At 48.7% G+C, this 18,454-nt stretch overlaps 1 protein-coding gene across 3 annotated transcripts in view; it reads left to right on the top strand.

The window, feature by feature from the left end:
• ATP6V1C2 (ATPase H+ transporting V1 subunit C2) overlaps window positions 1–18,454 on the top strand; it is a 65,904-nt gene that overhangs the window by 23,265 nt on the left and 24,185 nt on the right. For all 3 annotated transcript variants that reach the window (XM_004696033.2, XM_004696034.2, XM_045286957.1), the window contains 2 exons: window positions 6,368–6,453; window positions 17,853–17,947. In XM_004696033.2, coding sequence (XP_004696090.1) covers window positions 6,368–6,453; window positions 17,853–17,947 — 181 coding nt within the window. The remainder of the gene's footprint in view (window positions 1–6,367; window positions 6,454–17,852; window positions 17,948–18,454) is intronic.

Genomic DNA, 18,454 nt, shown 5'->3' with positions numbered 1-18,454 from the left:
TTGTTTTATTAAGGTATCAGCCAGCTTCAAGAGATGTGCTTCTAATGAGGTAAAACTTACATACCTCATTTACATGTACACATCTTAAGTCAGTGATTCTTAACCTTTTTAATGCCTCAACCCTTTCATACAGTTCCTCATGTTGTGGTAACCCCCCCAACCATAAAATTATTTTCACTGCTACTTCATCACTGTAATTTTGCTACTGTTATGAGTTGGGAGACCCCTATGAAAGGGTCATTCAATCCCCAAAGGGATCTTGACCCACAGGTTGAGAACCGCTGTCTTAAGTGAACACATTGAGTTTTGACAGCCATATATACACATATCAGTGTAACCAGCACCCCAACTCCATCTCTATGTATGCTGTTCTTTCATTTCTTTCTAAATTAAAAATATTATTGGTGCTCTTCCCTGATGGATGTGCATACATTTTTATGGATTATTTTGGAGGTAATTGTCAGGATTTAGTTTAGACTCTCAATGATTAGCATGAACTTTAGAGTCATGCAGGCTTGGGATCAACCCGTTTTGACACTAGTTAGCTGTGTAGTGACCTCACTAAGTCTTAATGTTCTCTTCTTCAAAATAAGGTTATAATTTAGCTCTAAACTTTTTCTGAAAAATTGAGTCCCTCACTCACCAAAAAGCCTCAAAGAACAATATGGGCAAGACTGATGAAAATACTGAAAAACCAACGGATGAGAAGGTGAGCTCAAAGCCATCTGCAGAACTGACAAGGTGTCAAAAGCTGTCTGGCCCCAGCGGTGAGTAAAACACCCACATCTGAACAACAACGAGATGTAACTTTTCAGCTATCAGATTGGCAAAGACAAAAGGAATCATAAAACTTAATGTTGGCAAGAAATCCAAGCCAGTTCAGAAGAGGATGTGGAATGAGGGATATCATCGCTGATGCCAGACGAGTCTTGGCGGAAAGCAGAGAATACACGAAAGATGTTTTATTGATTAGGGAAAGGCAGTGAACTGTGTGGGTGATAACACTATAAAGAATGGGATTTCCAGAACACTTCATTGTGCTCTTGTGGAAACTGTGCATTGACAAGAGAGAGCCATTCAAACAAAACAAGGGGGTACTGAGAATCAGGAAAGGTGGGGTCAGGGTTGTACCCTTTCACCATACTTTTTAAAAAAATTAATTGAGATTGATACATATATTAAATAACTCATAGTTCAATCACGTCCAGCAGAATTGTACATTTGCTACCACAGTCCATTTCCAAACAGACCCTTTGACATCATCACCCCTTCACCCCACCTCCCCTTCCATGTCCCTCTCCATTTCAAAACCCCCATTCCACTGGCTGACTCTATAGGTTCATCAGACCTGGCTTTTATACCCCAAAAGCAAAAACCATGTACCGCAACTTCAAAAGAGTGACCCCCAAGGACATAACACTCCCAAGATACCCCCCTAATATGTACAATAAAAACAAAACAATACAACCCCCAAGTAGATAAGATTTTGGAAACCCGATCCGGTCCAGCATGTATCCTAGTGGAATCTGCTGACAAGTTTTAACTGTTCAAGTCAGGCTTCTGCCTCTGACCTTCTATCCTCAACTCACTAATGCACTCCGTTTAGTGACCACTTCCCACCCATCCCTCCATTGTGGACAGAGGGAGTTCGCCAGAGGCTTAGTTCCTTTCCAGTCCCACCGATGAATCGTGGGCTCCCACTCTCATCCACAGCCTTCTGCAAACCAGATTCTCAGACTTTCGGCTCTGAGACTAATCTCTCCCTTTAACTCCAGATTGCATGCTTCCCGATCCTTCACTGTCACCGTACTTTCTCATTCTGCATCACGGGCGAACAATTCACGAAGCTGGGCTATATAGAGAAAAACGCAGCCTTAAGATTGGAGGGAGACTCCTTAATAACTGGTGATGTGCAGATGACACAACCTTACTGGCTGAAAATGAGGAGAACTTGAAGCACTTACTGAGGATGGCCTAAGGCTTCGGCCTTCAGGGTGTATACCTCAACCTACAGAAAACAAAATTCCCCACAACTGGACCAATAAGCAACATCCTTGCCACAGTGAGAACAGATTGAAGCTGCCGAGACTTTCCTTTTACTTGGATCCACAATCAGTGTCCATGGAAACAGCAGCCAAGAAATCAAGGGATGTATTGCATTGGGTGAATCTGCTGCAAAAGACCTCTTAAAAGTGTCAACAAGCAAGTAGGTCACCTTAAGAAGAAAAGAACATCTAATCCAAGTCATGGTGTTTTCCGTTGCCTCTTCTACCTGGTGGGTGAATATGGAAGCGGAAGAATGGATGCCTTTGAACAGCAGTGCTGGCAAAGGACACTGGATAGACCAGGAGAAGGAGGGCATCTGCCTTGGAAGGAAGTTAGCCAGAATGCTCCTTAGACTTACTTTGGATCTATCGTCAGGAGGGGCTAGTCCCTAGGGAAGCATATCATGCTTGATAGAAGGTCAGAGAAAGAGATGGAGCCCCTCCGTGACACGGATTGACACAGTGATGACTATCACAATGAGCTGAAGCATCTTCACAGTTGTGGGCATGGCCCAGGCCCAGGCTGCATTTGCATGGGATAGTAGTGAGCCAACAGCAGTGATGGTGAGGATCCAGGGAAACAGGCACGTCCGCACATTGTTGGTGGACGAATAAATTGGCTCAGTATGTTGGCAGAGTAGCTTGACCTTAATGGTCAACACTGTAAATGAAATGTTCAGACTCTTTATTCCAGGAGTTATTCTTTCAGCAATTCATTTTACATACACACTCATGTAAGTGAGCAAAATATATTTCCATAGATACTCATTGCACCATTATTTTTAATACCAAAGTAGGCATACCCCAAATGTCCAAATAGTAAGGAATTGGTTATGATACAGCCGTGCAGTGATATACTATGTCATGATTAAATGGGACCAGGAAGCCCCGATCTTACAGGAGAGGATGTGGAAGGTGAAATGAGGAAATGTAAAATTGTATGTAGATTATAGTAGGATAACTTTTAGGCGCCTTCCAATGAGAAAAAAATTAAGTGGCTCACCTTTATCGCCTTGCATGGATGGTTTCAGTTAATGATCAAAGGTCAGAGCTGTTTTTTTGGCCACGTGGAACAAGTGTTCTTTTCCAGCAGTTACCCTGAGGCAGTCCAGAGCTGGGGCACCTGGCCGGGGGGCAGGCGTGCAGCCACACTTGCTAGAGATTCACGAAAGCTAGAGTCAGGAGCAGCAGAGAATCATTTAAAGAAATGATACGTACGCACTGTTTTTAGATCTACCCATGTAAGGAAGTAAGCACACGTTATATTTGGCATTAAAGGGGCGGGGGGATGGGCAGGGTTGGTTTACTTGTTCGGCACACACTTCCTGAGCAGCTGCTCTGTGGAAGAGTTGAAATTAACTACTGAGAATCATGGCTGGAAGTATCGCAGGGGATATGGCAATACGAGACCACCACAACTTGGATATTTCACTATAACAAGACACTAGAACCATTGGTGGCATTAAAATAGAAGTTCCCCCAAGAACAAGGCCTTCTTGAAAACCTGTGAATGGGATGAAGGTGTAAAGAGCAAATCAACGTTCCATTCAGAGATTCACACACGTTGCTTCCTCTCATTTGTTGCAATCCCCACGTGCCTTACTTCTTCCTTAGGTTTCCTGTTTCCCATTCTCCCCTACCTCTTCCTGCCTTTGGAACGTTGTCCTTGGACACATCCAGCCCCTTTGTCTCAAAGGCTGATTCTAAGGAGTGTACACCCCTGTGATAGGTAGGTTTGTTGTGCCAACCTGGCCAAGAAACATATGTGGGGTTAATAAGGTCGCAGTTTAATTGAAGGGCAAATAGTTCTCTGCCTCAACTTGCGAGCTACACTACTTGTGGGACACCCAACCTGTGGGTCCTGTGGCTATAGTTTGAGGTTCCTTCAAGACCTGCTTCACCACACTGCTGACGTATACATCACTTGAGCTGGGGACTGTTGGATTCTGTCATCTAGCTGACTGTTGGTGACCTGCTCTGCATTTTGCTGCCTGTGGCCAGACTGCCTGAATTGCTCTACAGCAGACTCAGCTGTCTGCTTCCTTGACTTGCACCCAGAAGCCCTCGTGAGTTGAAGGACTGTCAGTGTATTAACTGTCTCACAGAAGTGAGCTGAACTGAGCCATTTGTACTGTTCTGTGGACTAATTAGCTGTTTATTTATGTTGTATCTATCTATCATATATAAATATAAATATAATCATAAGTTTCTCTAAAGAACCCTTTCTAACACAATCCCTGAGTGCTATCTTTCACTTTATAGACCTGCCTGTTTGGGAGCATGAGGGTGATTTCAATGCCACAGTTTCCACCAGTCTCTATCTGACCAGTAAGCTTGGTCTCCTATGATTTTTGAGTTTGAGACAAGTACAGAATGTTTGTCACTTAATAGCCAAATGGTAGTTGGTCCCAAAAGATTATCAACCTCAATTGGGTAGATGTTAAGCCTTGTGGAAATATGGCCACCTGCTAAGCATGTATTTTCTCTTGGTTGGAGGAAAGTAGCTGTTCATTTTGGGTGAACTACATTATACTTGTATGATACCGTTTGGGGCCATGATACAGCCTTTGCACATCGACCAGGTCACCTAGTGCCCTATGTCACAGAACACATGTAGACATTCAGCAACACATGATTGTATTATGTTCAACTTAAATGGCCCACCAAGTGTCTCCTCCCTGGGAATATGACTCCTCTCCTCAGGGGCCTGGGAGAACGTGGAGACATGACCTGAAGCAACGATTTGGATCACCAGAGAGGGTTTATCCTTGGCCCCTGGTTTGGTGGGTTTTCTCATTGATCACTCTCCTAGAACAGATCATGATTTGCTTGGCGACCATTTAGTTTTATTGATGATATTAATAACAGTAACCCTGAAAAGAAAATGCCTCATTTTACAGGTAAGAAAACTGAGCTTCAAAGAGATGAATTACATTTGGCTGAGGTCACGCATGCAGCAACTGGCAGAGTATTGGGTGGTTTGAAAGCTCCTGCCTAAAGTACGCCAACGCCACACTTCCCTTGCGTTTCTCACTTCTGAAGCTCCGTGTGTGGTGGAGCCTTTTCTTTCCTAAAGCTCATAGCAGTGCTGCACTGTCAAAGGAAGCACACGGGACAGGAAGACTTCTTACAGCTGCAGTCTTGTTGTTGGGTGCCATGAGCTGGTTCCGACCCATGGCGTCCTTATGCACAACAGAATGGAACACCGCCCAGCGCAGCAACCAGCCTCACAATCCTTCCTCCACTTGAACCCATGTGTCAGCTACTGGGTCAACCTGCCTTGGGGAGGGCCTTCCTCTTTTTTGCTGCCCCTCGCGTTACCAGGCATGATGTCCTTCTTTAGGCGCTGGTCTCTCCTGACCACGTGTCCAAAGTATGTCAGAGGAAGTCTGGCCATCCTTGCCTCTGAGGAGCATTCCTGCTGTATTTCTTCCAAGACAGATGTTTGTCCTTTTGGCAGTCCATGTTGATTTCAATAGTCATTCAAATGCATGGATGTGGTCTTCCTTATTCAATGTCCAACATTCACATGCATATGAGGCAATTGAAAATATCATGCCTTGCCTCAGGCACTCCTTAGGCCTCGAAATAACACCCTTGCTTTTCAATCCTCCGAGGAGGTCTTGTGCAGCGGATTTACCTAATGAAGCTCCTCTTCTGATCTCTCACTGATGTAGCTTAGTGTATGTATAATTTTGTTCCTTTTCCCCCAGGTAACATTATAATACATGCCTTATTCTGTGGTATTAGAAATTCTTTATATACCTAATTTTCAGTAGCTGCTTCAAAATCCCTTAGTTCAGTGGTTCTCAACCTTCTTAATGAGGAGACCGTTTCATACAGTTCCTCATGTTGTGGTGAACCCCAACCATAAAATTATTTTCGTTGCTACTTCACAACAGTAGTTTTGCTACTGTTATGAATTGGGTGACCCCTGTGAAAGGGTCGTTCACCCCCCAAAGGGGTTGTGACCCACAGGTTGAGAACCACGGCCTTCGTTGGATCTACCTTCCTTAGCTTAAACAATACACTATTATTGGATCTCCCAGTTGTTTCCAAGTTTTCACTGTGAGCAATAGTACTGTGAAGAATACATTTTTATTCAGAAAGTCTTTTCTGTTTATGCTGTTCCCTTAAAGTAATTTCCCAGAAGTGGAATTACTGGTTCGTAGGCTACTTACTATATTAAGTCTCTTTGAACATATTGCCAAAATGAATAATCACCCAAGGGGCTGTACCCATGCATTCTCCTGCCAGCAGTACATGAGCGGATCTTTGGTGTGTCTTTCCTCTAACCAGCTGTTTCTCTTCTTTCACCCAAGCCTCATAAAGAGAATGGCCCAGAGTGTGGTAGAAGTAATGGAAGATGCAAAAGGAAAAGTTCAGGAGAACCTCCTGGCCAATGGAGGTAGGTGGATGAAACTTCTTATTGTTTAAGTGTTCATCTTAGAGCCCTGTAGCCGTAGCCAATGGTTGTTTACATGTGAGTAAGTACATATATGTTCTCCATCACTTGTCTGGGAGTTTGTTGTGCTGTGGTGGTTTGCATGTGGTTGGGATGCAGGAAGCTATGTCACTGGTATTTCAAACACTAGCAGGGTCACCCAAGGTGAACAGGTTGCAGCTGAGGTTTCAGACTAAGAACAGACTACAGAGAACGTATGGGCTGTCCTCTTCTGAGCGATTATCGATTGAAAAGCTTATGAACAGTAGCACAACGTTGTCGGATAGAGTGCTAGAATGATCCCTTCAGGTCGGAAGACACTCACAGTACTCGTGAGGAAGAGCACACTCCTAGAGCAGGTCCATCAGAATGACCTGGATGGGGGGAAACCTGGCGAGTGAAGCCTTCAGGTCCTTCATTTGCTGATAGGGCATGAGTTGAAATGCGAGCAAACAACTTCACATGTTTCTTAATCATTGGAATGTGGATTGTACGAAGTAGGAATCTAGGAAAATTGGAAGTTGTCAGAAATGATACAGCTACTATTCAAATTTACACCCGAACTACTAAAACCAGTCATGAAGAAATTGAAGACTTCTTTGACATTCTCCCGTCTGGAATGGATCAAGCATACAATCAAGATCCATTGACAAGTATTAGCAATTGGAATGGCAAAGCTGGAAACGAGGATGGAGTAATAATTGGAAAGCTTGGTCTTGGCGATAGAAGCAAAGCCGGAGAGCCCAGGATAGAATCTGCAAGACAAACAGTATCCTCCTCTAGCAAGATCACTGCCAATACCATTTTCAACAACATAAACGGTGACTAAACTTGTGGACCTCCCCAGATGGAATACAGAGGAATCACATTAACAATACCAATGGGAAGAGACCACGGAGAAGCTCAAGATCAGCAGCCCAAATTAGGCCCTGGGCTGACTGTGGAACAAACTGTCACTTGTTTATATATGTAACTTCAGGTTGAAGCTGAAGAAAATGTAAACAAATCCTCCACAAGAGCCAAAATATGACCTTGAGGATGTTCCACCCAAAATGTGTGAACATCTCCAAACAGATTTGATGCATGGAACACGAAGGACAGAAGACCAGACTAGATAAGCCAAATGGGAGAAATGATGAAGTCAAAGAACTGAACAGAAAAGGGCATCTGGAGAAGATAAAGTAAAATTCTTTAATGAAATGTGCACAGATCTAGAGTCTGGAAATCAAAAAGGAAGAACACAGCACATCCCAAGATAGAAGAACTGAAGAAAAAATTCAAGCCTCAAGTTGCAATACTGAAAGATTCTATGGGGAAATATATTGACTGATGCAGAAAGCATCAGAAGATAGAAAGAATACACAGAGTCACTATGCAAAAACAAAAACAAACAAAACCCTCTTGAAATGTTCCACTATTTCAAGAGGTACCATATGATCAAGGACCTATGGTACTGAAGGAAGAAGTCCCGGCTGCACTAAAAGCATTAGCCAAAAACAAGGCTCTAGGAATTGATGGAATATCAACTGCAATGTTTAACAAGCTCACAAATCACTGGACACACTCACTCATCTATGCCAACAAATCTGGAAGTCAGCTCTCTAGCTAAATGACTGAGAGAGATCCATATTGTACCCATTCAAAGAAAGGTGACTCAACAGAATGTGGAAACTATGGACCAAGGTCATTAATATCACATGCGAGTAAAGTTTGCTGAAGATCATTCAACAACAGTTGTAGCAGTACAGGGAGCTGCCAGAAATTCAGGCCGGATTCTGAAGAGGATGTGCAATGAAGGCTGTCATTGCTGATGTCAGCTGCATCTTGGCGGAAAGCACAGAATACCAGAAAGGTGTTTACTTGTGTTCCACTGACTGTGCAAAGACATTTGACTGTGTGGATCATAACAGACTACGGCTGGTGTGGAGACCAACAGGAATTCCAGAACACCTCGTTGTGCTCACGTGGAACCTGGATATGGGCCAGGAGATAGTTATTGGACCAGATCAGGGAATACTGAATGGGTAGCAATCAGGAAGGATGTGGGTAGCCGTGAGTCAAAACTTACTTGATGGCACCCAACAACAAAACAACAACAACATTTAATCTGTTTGCTGAGTAGATAACCCAAGAAGCTGGACTGAAGAAAGACGAAGGCTGCATCAGGAGGGAGACGTATTATCAACCTGTAACATGCAAGCAACACGGCCTTGCTTGCTGGGAGCATGGAAGACTTGAAGCACTTGCGGAGGGAGCCCAAGGATGGCAGCCTTCAGTGTGGATTACAAGTCCATGTACAGAAAACAAAAAAATCTTCATAAACTGGACCGATAGATAACAGCATGGTAAAGCAAGAAGAGATGGGAGTTGTTGAGGGTCTCGTTTTTCTCGAATCCACCATCAAGGCTCATGGAAGTAGTCAGGAAAGAAAATGAAGGCCTGTGTTGAGAAAAATTGCCGTTCAGGGCCTCGTGAAAATGTTGAAGAGCAAGGCTGTCACTTTGAGGACTGAGCCGCGCCTGACCCGAGCCCTGCCATTCTACACTGCCTCATCTGCCTGTGAAAGTTGGACAAGGAATAAGGAAGCCGAAGAAGAGTGGATACGTTTGCATGATGGTGTGGTTGAAGACTACAGAGAGAACCGTGGCCTGCTAGAACAACAACAACAACAGAGTCTGTCTTGAAAGACGTATGGCCAGATGCTCTTCGGGACTAAGGGTGGGGAGACTTTGAGTCTTTGGGACGCGTTGTCAGGAAGAACGGTTCCTGGAGAAGGACCTCATCCGTGGTAAAGTGGAAGGACAGCAAACGCCAGGGAGACCCTCCATGACGTGGAACGACAGCGGGGGCTGCCACAGTGAGTTCCAACTCAACCATTTGAGGACGGCGCAGGACCGGGCGATGCTCTGTTCTGCAGTCGAGAGGGTCACGATGAGTTGGCAGGAAAACACTGCTGCCTGGGTGCCACTTCAAATATGCATGACCGTGTGCCAAACAAAGTGTCTGACTGTGTCTCTGATCGGGGGCCTGCAGACAAGTTCTCTCAGCAATGCACTTGTCTTAGGCCCATGAGGGGCCTTCTCACCAAAGATCCAAGGAAAACCGTGGTTTGGGAGCTAAATCCAAGGCAGAGCGGTTAGCTCAGAAGATGCTGGGCACTGATTTGTGGGATTTCAGGGGGGATCATGTAGAGAGATTTTCTCAAAGGTCACAGCATGGTCCTGGGCGCTTATTAGGAAGAAGTTTCAAGAAGAGTGAAAACGTCACAGATGCCAGAAAGGCCAGAAAAACCATTCCTAGGACAAACTTCCATGCACCTGACAATGCACCTGCTCAATCTTTGCGGGCAGGAAAGGCAGTCCTGTGAGGTTTTATGGAATAAAATGGAATATTGAATACTGAATGTGAAGATACATATTATGTATATAGCATTAATATCATTGGTTACGTATATATTCATATTTTTCTGCCTGGAAAACATTAGAAAGCTTTCTGATTTGCTTGTTCAAATTGAGCGATGGAACTGCTCCTACCCCCATGTCGGAACTTTCCTGTATCAATGAGTTACTGACTCCACTTTATTATATTGCAGGTTTGAAGGAAAAAATGCAGTGTCTAAAGAGTAGGTCATGTGTGTGTGCCGTGTGTGCGCTCGGTGTGGCCCCCGCATGCCCCTGGGCAGGGGAAGCTTCAGTCTGATTGCAGGGCTGCAGTGATCAGCATACGAAGGATTTCTTAAGCCATAGCCTCGTAGCCGGGTCACGGGATCCCTGCGACTCAGACGGCAGCTGCTGTGTTCCTTCCCTCTTACTTCTTGACTGTCGCAAGTGGTCCTTCGTGCTGTCTGGAAAGTGGGAAAGGGAAATACTGCAGAGAAAGCCTCTTGTTTGCTGTGTGCTCCTCGCCTTCCTGCCCGTCCACGCCACCTTGCCTGCCTGCTCGTTGGGGCTACCGACATAGGCCGATTCCATGCTGGGGCTTAGCTTGGCATGGTGGGGGTGAGTCTCATTCACACGAGGAGGCTTCTTTTTGTGCCCCATTGGGAAGTCCGTTTGGTCACACAGGTCGGACCTGGTTTGGGTTGTTAGAAAGATGCCGGCTCTGGGTTTTCTCCAGCCTGCTCTGATTGGTAGGATGAGCGGGACAGGCAGGCATGGGCCGGTTTCGCCTAGTGCTCCCGAGTGGGGCTGGATTTAGTCACTGCGCTCAAGGTGCCCTATGAGCAGTCAGCACGCACGCTGGCTCAGGAGAGCCTCCTGAAAGTCCCGCAGCCAAGACCCCTTTGAAAGAGGCCTTCCCCACCACTGCACGGTGCCCAGGGCTTTCAGGCGAGGAGGGGAAACCTTAGGAGCCTGTCAGACGGGGTGCTCACTCTGCTCTTCTTGCTAAATGTAACCTTGGCAAGACACCTCTTTGGGGATCTGTCTTCTCCCCGGCAGGCAGAGTTCATAAGAATGGCTTTATAGGTGCTTTGCTTCACCAGGCATCTTTTTAAAAAAAATCATTTTATTAAGGGCTTATCACAATCCACACATACATCAATTGTGTAAAGCACATTTGTACATTCATTGCCTTCATCATTCTCAAAACATTTGCTCTCCACTTTAGCCCCTGGCATCAGCTCCTCCTTTTTTCCTCTCCCTCCCCGCTCCCCCTGCCTCCTGAACCCTTGATAATTTATAAATTATTTTGTCATATCTTGCCCTGTCCGACATCTCCCTTCACCCACTTTTCTGTTGTCCGTCCCCCCAGGGAGGAGGTCACATATAGAACCTTGTGATTGGTTCCCTCTTTCCAACCCACTCTCCCTCTACCCTCCCAGTATCGCCACTCACACCACTGGCCCTGAAGGGATCATCCACCCTGGATTCCCTGTGTTCCAGTTCCTATCTGTACCAGTGTACATCCTCTGGGTCTAGCCAGACTTGCAAGGTAGAATTGGGATCATGATGGGGGTGGGGGTGGGGGTGGAGGAAGCATTTAGGAACTAGAGGAAAGTTGTATTTTTCATCGTTGCTACATCGCACCCTGACTGGCTCGTCAACTCCCCGAGACCCTTCTGTAAGGGGATGTCCAGTGGCCTACAAATGGGCTTTGGGTCTCCACTCGGCATCTTCTGTTTGTATTTGCCCTTCAGCTTTTAGCAGAGCCGAGAGCATGGAAGGACCCACATAGATTTGATTAGAGCCAATGCGAAGCAGATAGACGACTCGACCTGGGCTAAGTAGGCTGTGCCTAGCAGACGTCAAAACCGCAAGGCCCATCGGCCATCGGGATACCCTTGCTGCAGCCAGACAAGTTTCAGGACTTGTGCCGGGAGGCCTTGTTCGGCTCTCAGAGGAGCCCACTCTGCTCCTGAGATGCAGGGCTGGCCTGTGTGCGGTGTGCTTTGTTGGGGGTAAGCCTGCCTGCATCCTGGTCTGACTTGACACTGTGCCTCCCAAGGGCAGGGCTTCCCTGACTTCAGGTGTCTGGAGGGCCGTCGAGGCTGCAGGTTTCTAAGACACAGTGTCATCCCCAGACTACGTGCTTACCGAAGGGGGGGGGGAAGGCTGCCCTTGGATGCTTGACTCAGGGCTGGGGCTGGCCAGGGAAGAGGAGGTGGTCACAGTGACGACAAGCCCAGGGGGTTCACTTGGCTTCTAGCAGAGGTCTCCACCACGTGTCCTTGTCTCTCACTGCCCGAGTCGGTGCCGACTCACAGGGGCCCTAAAGGAAAACCTGCTCTTTCTGCAGCGGAGCGCCTGGTGGTTTTGAACTACAGACCTTTCAGTTAGCAGCCCAATGCACAACCACCGTGCCACCAAAGCTCCCTGTCCTTGTCTAGCATCGTTCATTCATTTATTCACCAGACACTTCCGGGCATCTGTCAAGTACCAGGCACTGTGCTGGAGGCTGAGGATCCTGAGGGGCTGATTGGCATCCCGTCTTTCAAGGCGTTAAAGGGCTCTCAGTCTGGGGGCGGGCCAAGGGAGGGTTGGGAACAGAGTGTTCCGGATGCCAGAGACGTGAGCTGCATCTTAAAGGACTAACAGGAGTTCTTCGAGTGGAAAAAGTAAACCCACCCTCTTTGTCTGAAAGCTGTACATGCTTTGGAATTTGTGAACATCTTTTTGAGGCGAGTTCCGCCTGAGATTTCTCTTTTCTGAGCAGGCTGCTCAGAGAGGTGAACACAAGACCCATGACTGTTAGGAGGGTTTCTACTCACGTGTGGGCACATACATTCTGTGCCTGAGTCCACGCCTCTGTAAAGTGAAGACAATAATAAGCCCAAATAGGGTTGATGCCTGCAAACACCTCGTGTACATTACGTAGAATGATACCTGGCCTACGGGAAGAATGAATCAGCGTCAACTACTTGAGCTGTCACCGTCATCACTGCACGGCACTTCCCAGCTGCTCTCTGGGGAGAACGCTGCGTCCGGGCCAGACCCTTCTCTGAACTCGATCATATTTCCAATTGAGCATGCTGTTTGGCCTTTCCTAACCTAAAGCTCTACCTGTCCCAAGTGGAACCCGCCTCTTCCCCCCTCCACTCCCTCCCCCTATTGCCACCTTCTGGGCCAGCTTGGCTGAGTGACTTCTTCCACTAGGTTCCTCATCCTGATACCCAGACCTCGTCCATGCCCCGTGGAGAGTGGACGCTGCATCCTGTTGAGTCGGCCCTCCTCTCTGTGCTTACTCGCCTTCTTCTCCATCTTCCTCCTCCTCCTCCTCCTTCTTCTGACCCTCAGCAGACCTCCCAGACAGTTTCTCCTCAAAGCCACACGCAGCGGCTCACGGGGAAGTCAGTTTATGCACATCGCCCCTGGAGTGTCCCTCCTTGGGCTGGCTGCTCTGTGTCTTGGAGAATGGGCTGGCAGGCCTGATTGGAGGTTGTGTCTGTCCACTTCCTGGCACTGTGAGGCCTCCGTGTGTGTAACCCATTAGTTGTCGTATCGCAGGATGACGCCCACGCTCTTCTGGGTCCTGCAGGACTTTTCTGGACCCTGCCCTGGGCTTTCCTGTTCTGCCACTGTCCACATTCCCTTTGCCCAGTGACTCACTGTGCCCAGAACTCGCCCTCTCCACCTCTTCCTGTGGTGCCCTGACCCACCCCAGCCCACATGCAAACTACTATGCCCTTTCAAGTCTCTGGGCAGGGATTGTGTCTACGGTAAACCCCTCCCCTGATTTCCACCCCCCACCCTCCATCACACACACAGCACCCTAGCTGTCTTCTGCTACCCAGCTCACCTAAGTATGCTCTCTGCTTCATGTCTCCCCAGTAAAGGTGGGGGGGGGCGGTTGGAAATCAAGGGCGTGGTCTAGCTGGTCTGATTCCTGCACCCCCACAGGGTAAGGAGCTGGGGTTCCGTAAAGGGGATTCTGGGTCCAGTGAGCGATATGCAGGACGCCCTCGCATGCAAGAGAGACGGGGCGTGCAGTAGAATGTACCTGGATGGAGAGGCTGACTGTGCTTGGGTTGGAAGCATTCCAAGGATCACAGCTGCACGGAAACCTGAGCCGAGTTCCCTGCTTCCACTGGGTAACCTGCCGACGTCCAGTCGGTTCCAGTGTAGGGTGGCTGGCCTGTGTCCAAGTAGCACTGGACTCCAGGGCTCTCTGGGGCCCATTTTTCCAAAGTCCATCACTTGTCACCCCATGAGGTGATCTGTGAAGAGAAGCAGCACAGCAGGGGCAGACGTCGTCATCAGCTGGCCCACAGGGGGTGGTGCTGACTGATCTTGTTAGCCTGGTTCTGAGTCACAGTGGTGACCCGAGGGGCAACAGCAGCCAACAGTACATGCTCACAGTGCGGGTAGCCACTGTGCCAATCCATCTCGTTGAGGATCCTCCCTGAGCCTCTTGGGTACCAAGCATGATGTCCTCTTCCAGGGCCTGGTGCCTCCTAGCGGTGGCCCACAGGGAACACTTGAGATCTCGGGTCAGAACTAACTAATCTGGAGTGCAGCCTCATCAAGGTGTGCCTTCTCCGTGGCCCCATTTCTCAGGTAAGGAAGCGGGGGTCCAGAGAGGTGCTGCTGTGACTCACTTGCTCCAGGTCCCAAACCTCTGCAGCAGCCCAATGGCTTTCAGCCTCCTGCATATGGATCCAGGGCTCTTTCCTGAGCCCCACAGCTGGCAGGGTCTGACAGGAGCACATCACTGCCATCGAGCGAGATAGGCTAGAGCTGGCCCCTGGGTTTCTGAGACTCACTAGTCTTTCCACTAAGGCCCGGCTTTCTCCCAGGGACCAACTGGTGGTTTTCACTGTGGGCCTTTGGGGGAGCAGCCTGACTGGTGACCACCAGGCCACCAGGCCTCCCACAGCAGGAACCCCGAGAGGTGTTTGCTTGAATGACTCTGAGGCTTTATTTTACTTCATCTCTTTAAGAATACTCTTGTTGTGGTGGAGAAGAGAGACGGCCCTGGAAGTTTCTCCAAGTGCACACAGTTCAGTAGCATCGAGCACACCCTTTTTTCCTCACTGTTTCCCTGCCGTGGTTACAGACACCCGCTGCCCCCACGGTTTCTCTCTGATCTTTCTAGTTACCTGTGTCAGCTTGATCCCATTCGGGTCGTTCTCCAAAGAGCTGCTGGCAGCTGTTCATTTCTAAGCCCCCTCTTGTTTGGTATAAGAACACCTTAGGGGACATTTTTGGTGTAAGGTATAAACCAGTGGTCCTCAACCTGTGGGTTTAGACCCCTTTGGGGGTCAAACGACCCTTTCACCCCACTCCTCCGTGCCAATTTTAATTTAATACTACAGCCTAAGACCATCTGAAAACACATATTTCCAATGGTGTTAGGAACCCAGACTCCGCTCCTCTATCCGTCTCCAGGCGGGTCTGCCCACAGGCAGACACACCCACATATGAGTACCCGGTGTGAAAACTGTTACCCATGCCACACCATGCTTCAGGACAAAATTTCATGGATTTGTCATTAGAAATAAATATTTCACAATATACGATTACATCTTGTATTTGTGATCCACCACTATGCTTCCATGACGTTCAGTTTGTAACAAGGAAAACACATCCTGCCTATCAGATATTTTCATGACAATTCACAACAGTAGCAAAATTGCAGTGATGAAGTAGCAAGGAAAATAATTTTATGGCTGGTGGGTCACCACAACATGAGGAACTGTATGAAAAGGTTGTGGCATGAGAAGGTTGAGAACCACCGGTGTAAAGACTTTCTACGTTTCCAAAAACTATCTCAACTGGACTCCATGAGAATTTGAAATTCTGTTCTGCATGCCTGCTACCTCCACCCCAAGACCCCTTCCACCACTACCTCCTGGTGATCAGGATTTTTCTATGGATTCTTTGATTAAAATGTGCCATAATGGGCACTGGGCACCATCCAGTTCTTCTGGTCTCGTGACAAGTGGGGCTGCTGTCAGAAGAGTCCATTAAGCCTCACATTCCGTTTCTGACTCATCTTCCTGTGTTGCCAGGGTGACATATAGAGACCAGCTATTTCCACTTTTCCCACTTGTGCGATTTATTGACAGCCGCTTTAATAACCGGCGAGATAACCCTACTTCTAATGCAGTTTTTCCATCATCATAAATCTAAGCTCAGAATTCTATACGATGTCAGCCCCCCTTCCCTCTCTCCCTCCCAAGCCTGGAGACCACGGATACACCTGTCCGCTTTCTGTCGATACATACTCAAGTTCATTCCATTTTTTGGAATTGTATCGGATTTTACTTTCTGCCATTGCTGTTGAGAAAATACACAGCACGACACATGCCAGTGTAACCAGACCATCTCTACATGTACATTTCAGGGGCACTGATCGTAGTCTGCATGTGGGGGGTCCCTTTTCAAGTCCTCCCCCTCCCCCCTCCCCGGCCTCCCATCTAACTTTTCTAATGAACACATGCACTTTTAGGTAAAGAACCCAAACTCAAACTGACCGCTGTCCGGTCGGCTCCAACCCTCTAAGACGGCTTGGACCTGCCCTGTAGGGTGTCCCAAGCTATCGGTCCTGAAGGGAGCACACCGCCATCTCTTTCTTCCCTGAAGCTGTGAGTGTGAACTGACCTTTTGATTGGCAATGGAGTGCTCTAACCACCGTGCCAACAGGACTCCGTCAATAAGGAACATGCACTGAGAAGGCCCTGTCTGAACCAGTGCGTGAAGAAGCACTGTATCCACACAGGCCCTTGCTGTTGTGAATACAAACCGTGGACTTTGAGGTTGCCTGCTGTCTAAGGCTTGGGCTCAGGAAGCCTGTCTGGGAGGGAGCCTGGTGGTGCCCGATGAGCCTAGGAAGTCCGCTCAGGGCTGCTGCAGGGCCCAACCCCCACCTCCTGCCTGCTCTGCCATGTCTCTGGTGTCCTTAGAAACACAGCGATGACCAAACAAGGGATGGGGCCAAAGCGCCCAGCGGTCCTCTCACTGGGCTCCCCTCGTTGGGAAAGCAGAGCCTCTGTATTAGCGGCTGTATCAGAGGGAAAGCACTGACCATGGAAGTGCAGCTGTGTAGTGACCCTTCCCATGATGGAGACTATTACTCTTCTTCTTCTTGATGCGAGATACTTTCTAGTTCAGAGCAGGTTTTGGTCAGCAGGGAAATGGCACAGAAGATGTAGACTTCCACGCATCCTTTGCTTCCCCCTTACTCGCTGTCCCCCCAGCCTTCTTGTTGGTATTTGCTACCTATGGATGGTAGAAGCTGAATGCAAAGCCCTGTGCCACTTAGGGCCCTTCCCCTGTATTAAGATTGTCCTGGTCAGCTGTGGCCAGCCAGCCCCGATTCTCAGGAGCCCTGGGTGGCAGAGCAGGACTACTCCTGAGGGTTTTCTTGGCTGCAGCCTCTGCAGGTGAAGGGTGCCACTCATGTCTCCCCATGGAGCTGCTGTGTGGATTTGAACCTCCACCTGGAGACTAGCGCTCAGTGGCAGATTGCTTGTGCCCCCAGACTCCCTTCCTGGCTTTGGTTAAGGGGCTGCCTTTGTCACAGCTGAGGGACTGGCATCAGTGCGTGAGGGTGGGCTCAAGTCCACAGGCTGTCAGGGCGAACTCTTCGTCTGGGCCGTCACATGGCTCTTGGCACATGCCCAGGCTGCGTACCTTCCCTCGCTGGGTCGTGGGACACTTGGGTGGCATCTGGAGTCCCATTCGGGGGTGTTTCCCTTTGGGGCTGTAGGGGTGCTGCTGGCAGGTTGGGCTGACGGTGGTCAGACGGACAGTGCCCTCAGCACTCTCACCTACTCAGGGCAGGGGTGCTTCCCCAGAGCCCTCGTCTGTGGCCGGTGTTCCCTTCAGGGCTCCCGTGGTGTACGCCGGGGCTTCGGGCTTGCCATCGGTTTTGACGGGGCTTGGAGAGCCCTGCTTACTTCCTGAAATGTGTTTGTTTCCTAGTTGACTTGACCTCCTTCGTGACGCACTTTGAGTGGGACATGGCCAAGTACCCTGCAAAGCAGCCGCTGGTGACCGTGGTGGACACGCTAACAAAGGTAGGACACGTACCTGTCTGCTGCGGAGCCAGGAAGCCTCTGTGAGCTGAGCCACCTCGCCTGGGTCTGGTGCCTCAGGGGACGGATCTCATAAGCAGAAATGCCTCTGCCCACAGCTCAGGTGCCTAGGCGGCTACATTCAGGGCTCTATTATTACACGGGAGGAGCCCTGGCGACGACTCACTGGGCCGCTAAGCACAGGTCTAAACTACTGAAAGCCCCATGGTTTTGTGCACCTGGGTTTCCTATGCTAAGCATGGCTGAAGGAGCTCTGCTGACCTCCTGGGTAAGCATTGATGCAAGGTTGGCAGTTCGAAACCACCAGCCGCTTGTGGGGGAAAGACAGGGTTTTCTACTCCCATGAAGAGTTACAGTCTGGGGAGCTCACAGGGGCGGCCCTCCCCTGTTCTAGAGGGTCGCTGTGAGCCAGGGTAGACTGGATGGTAGCGAGTCTGGTGTGGCTTTATGGAGGGTCACAAAGACTCAGAATCAGCTTGCTGGCAGTGA

This window comes from Echinops telfairi, unplaced genomic scaffold (assembly GCF_000313985.2).
Source record: "Echinops telfairi isolate 266 unplaced genomic scaffold, ASM31398v2 ScPeMD7_9;HRSCAF=40, whole genome shotgun sequence".
Lineage (NCBI taxonomy): Eukaryota > Metazoa > Chordata > Mammalia > Afrosoricida > Tenrecidae > Echinops > Echinops telfairi.
The sequence above is the reverse complement of the archived record's forward strand: the minus strand, read 5'-3'. Positions and strand labels throughout refer to the sequence as shown.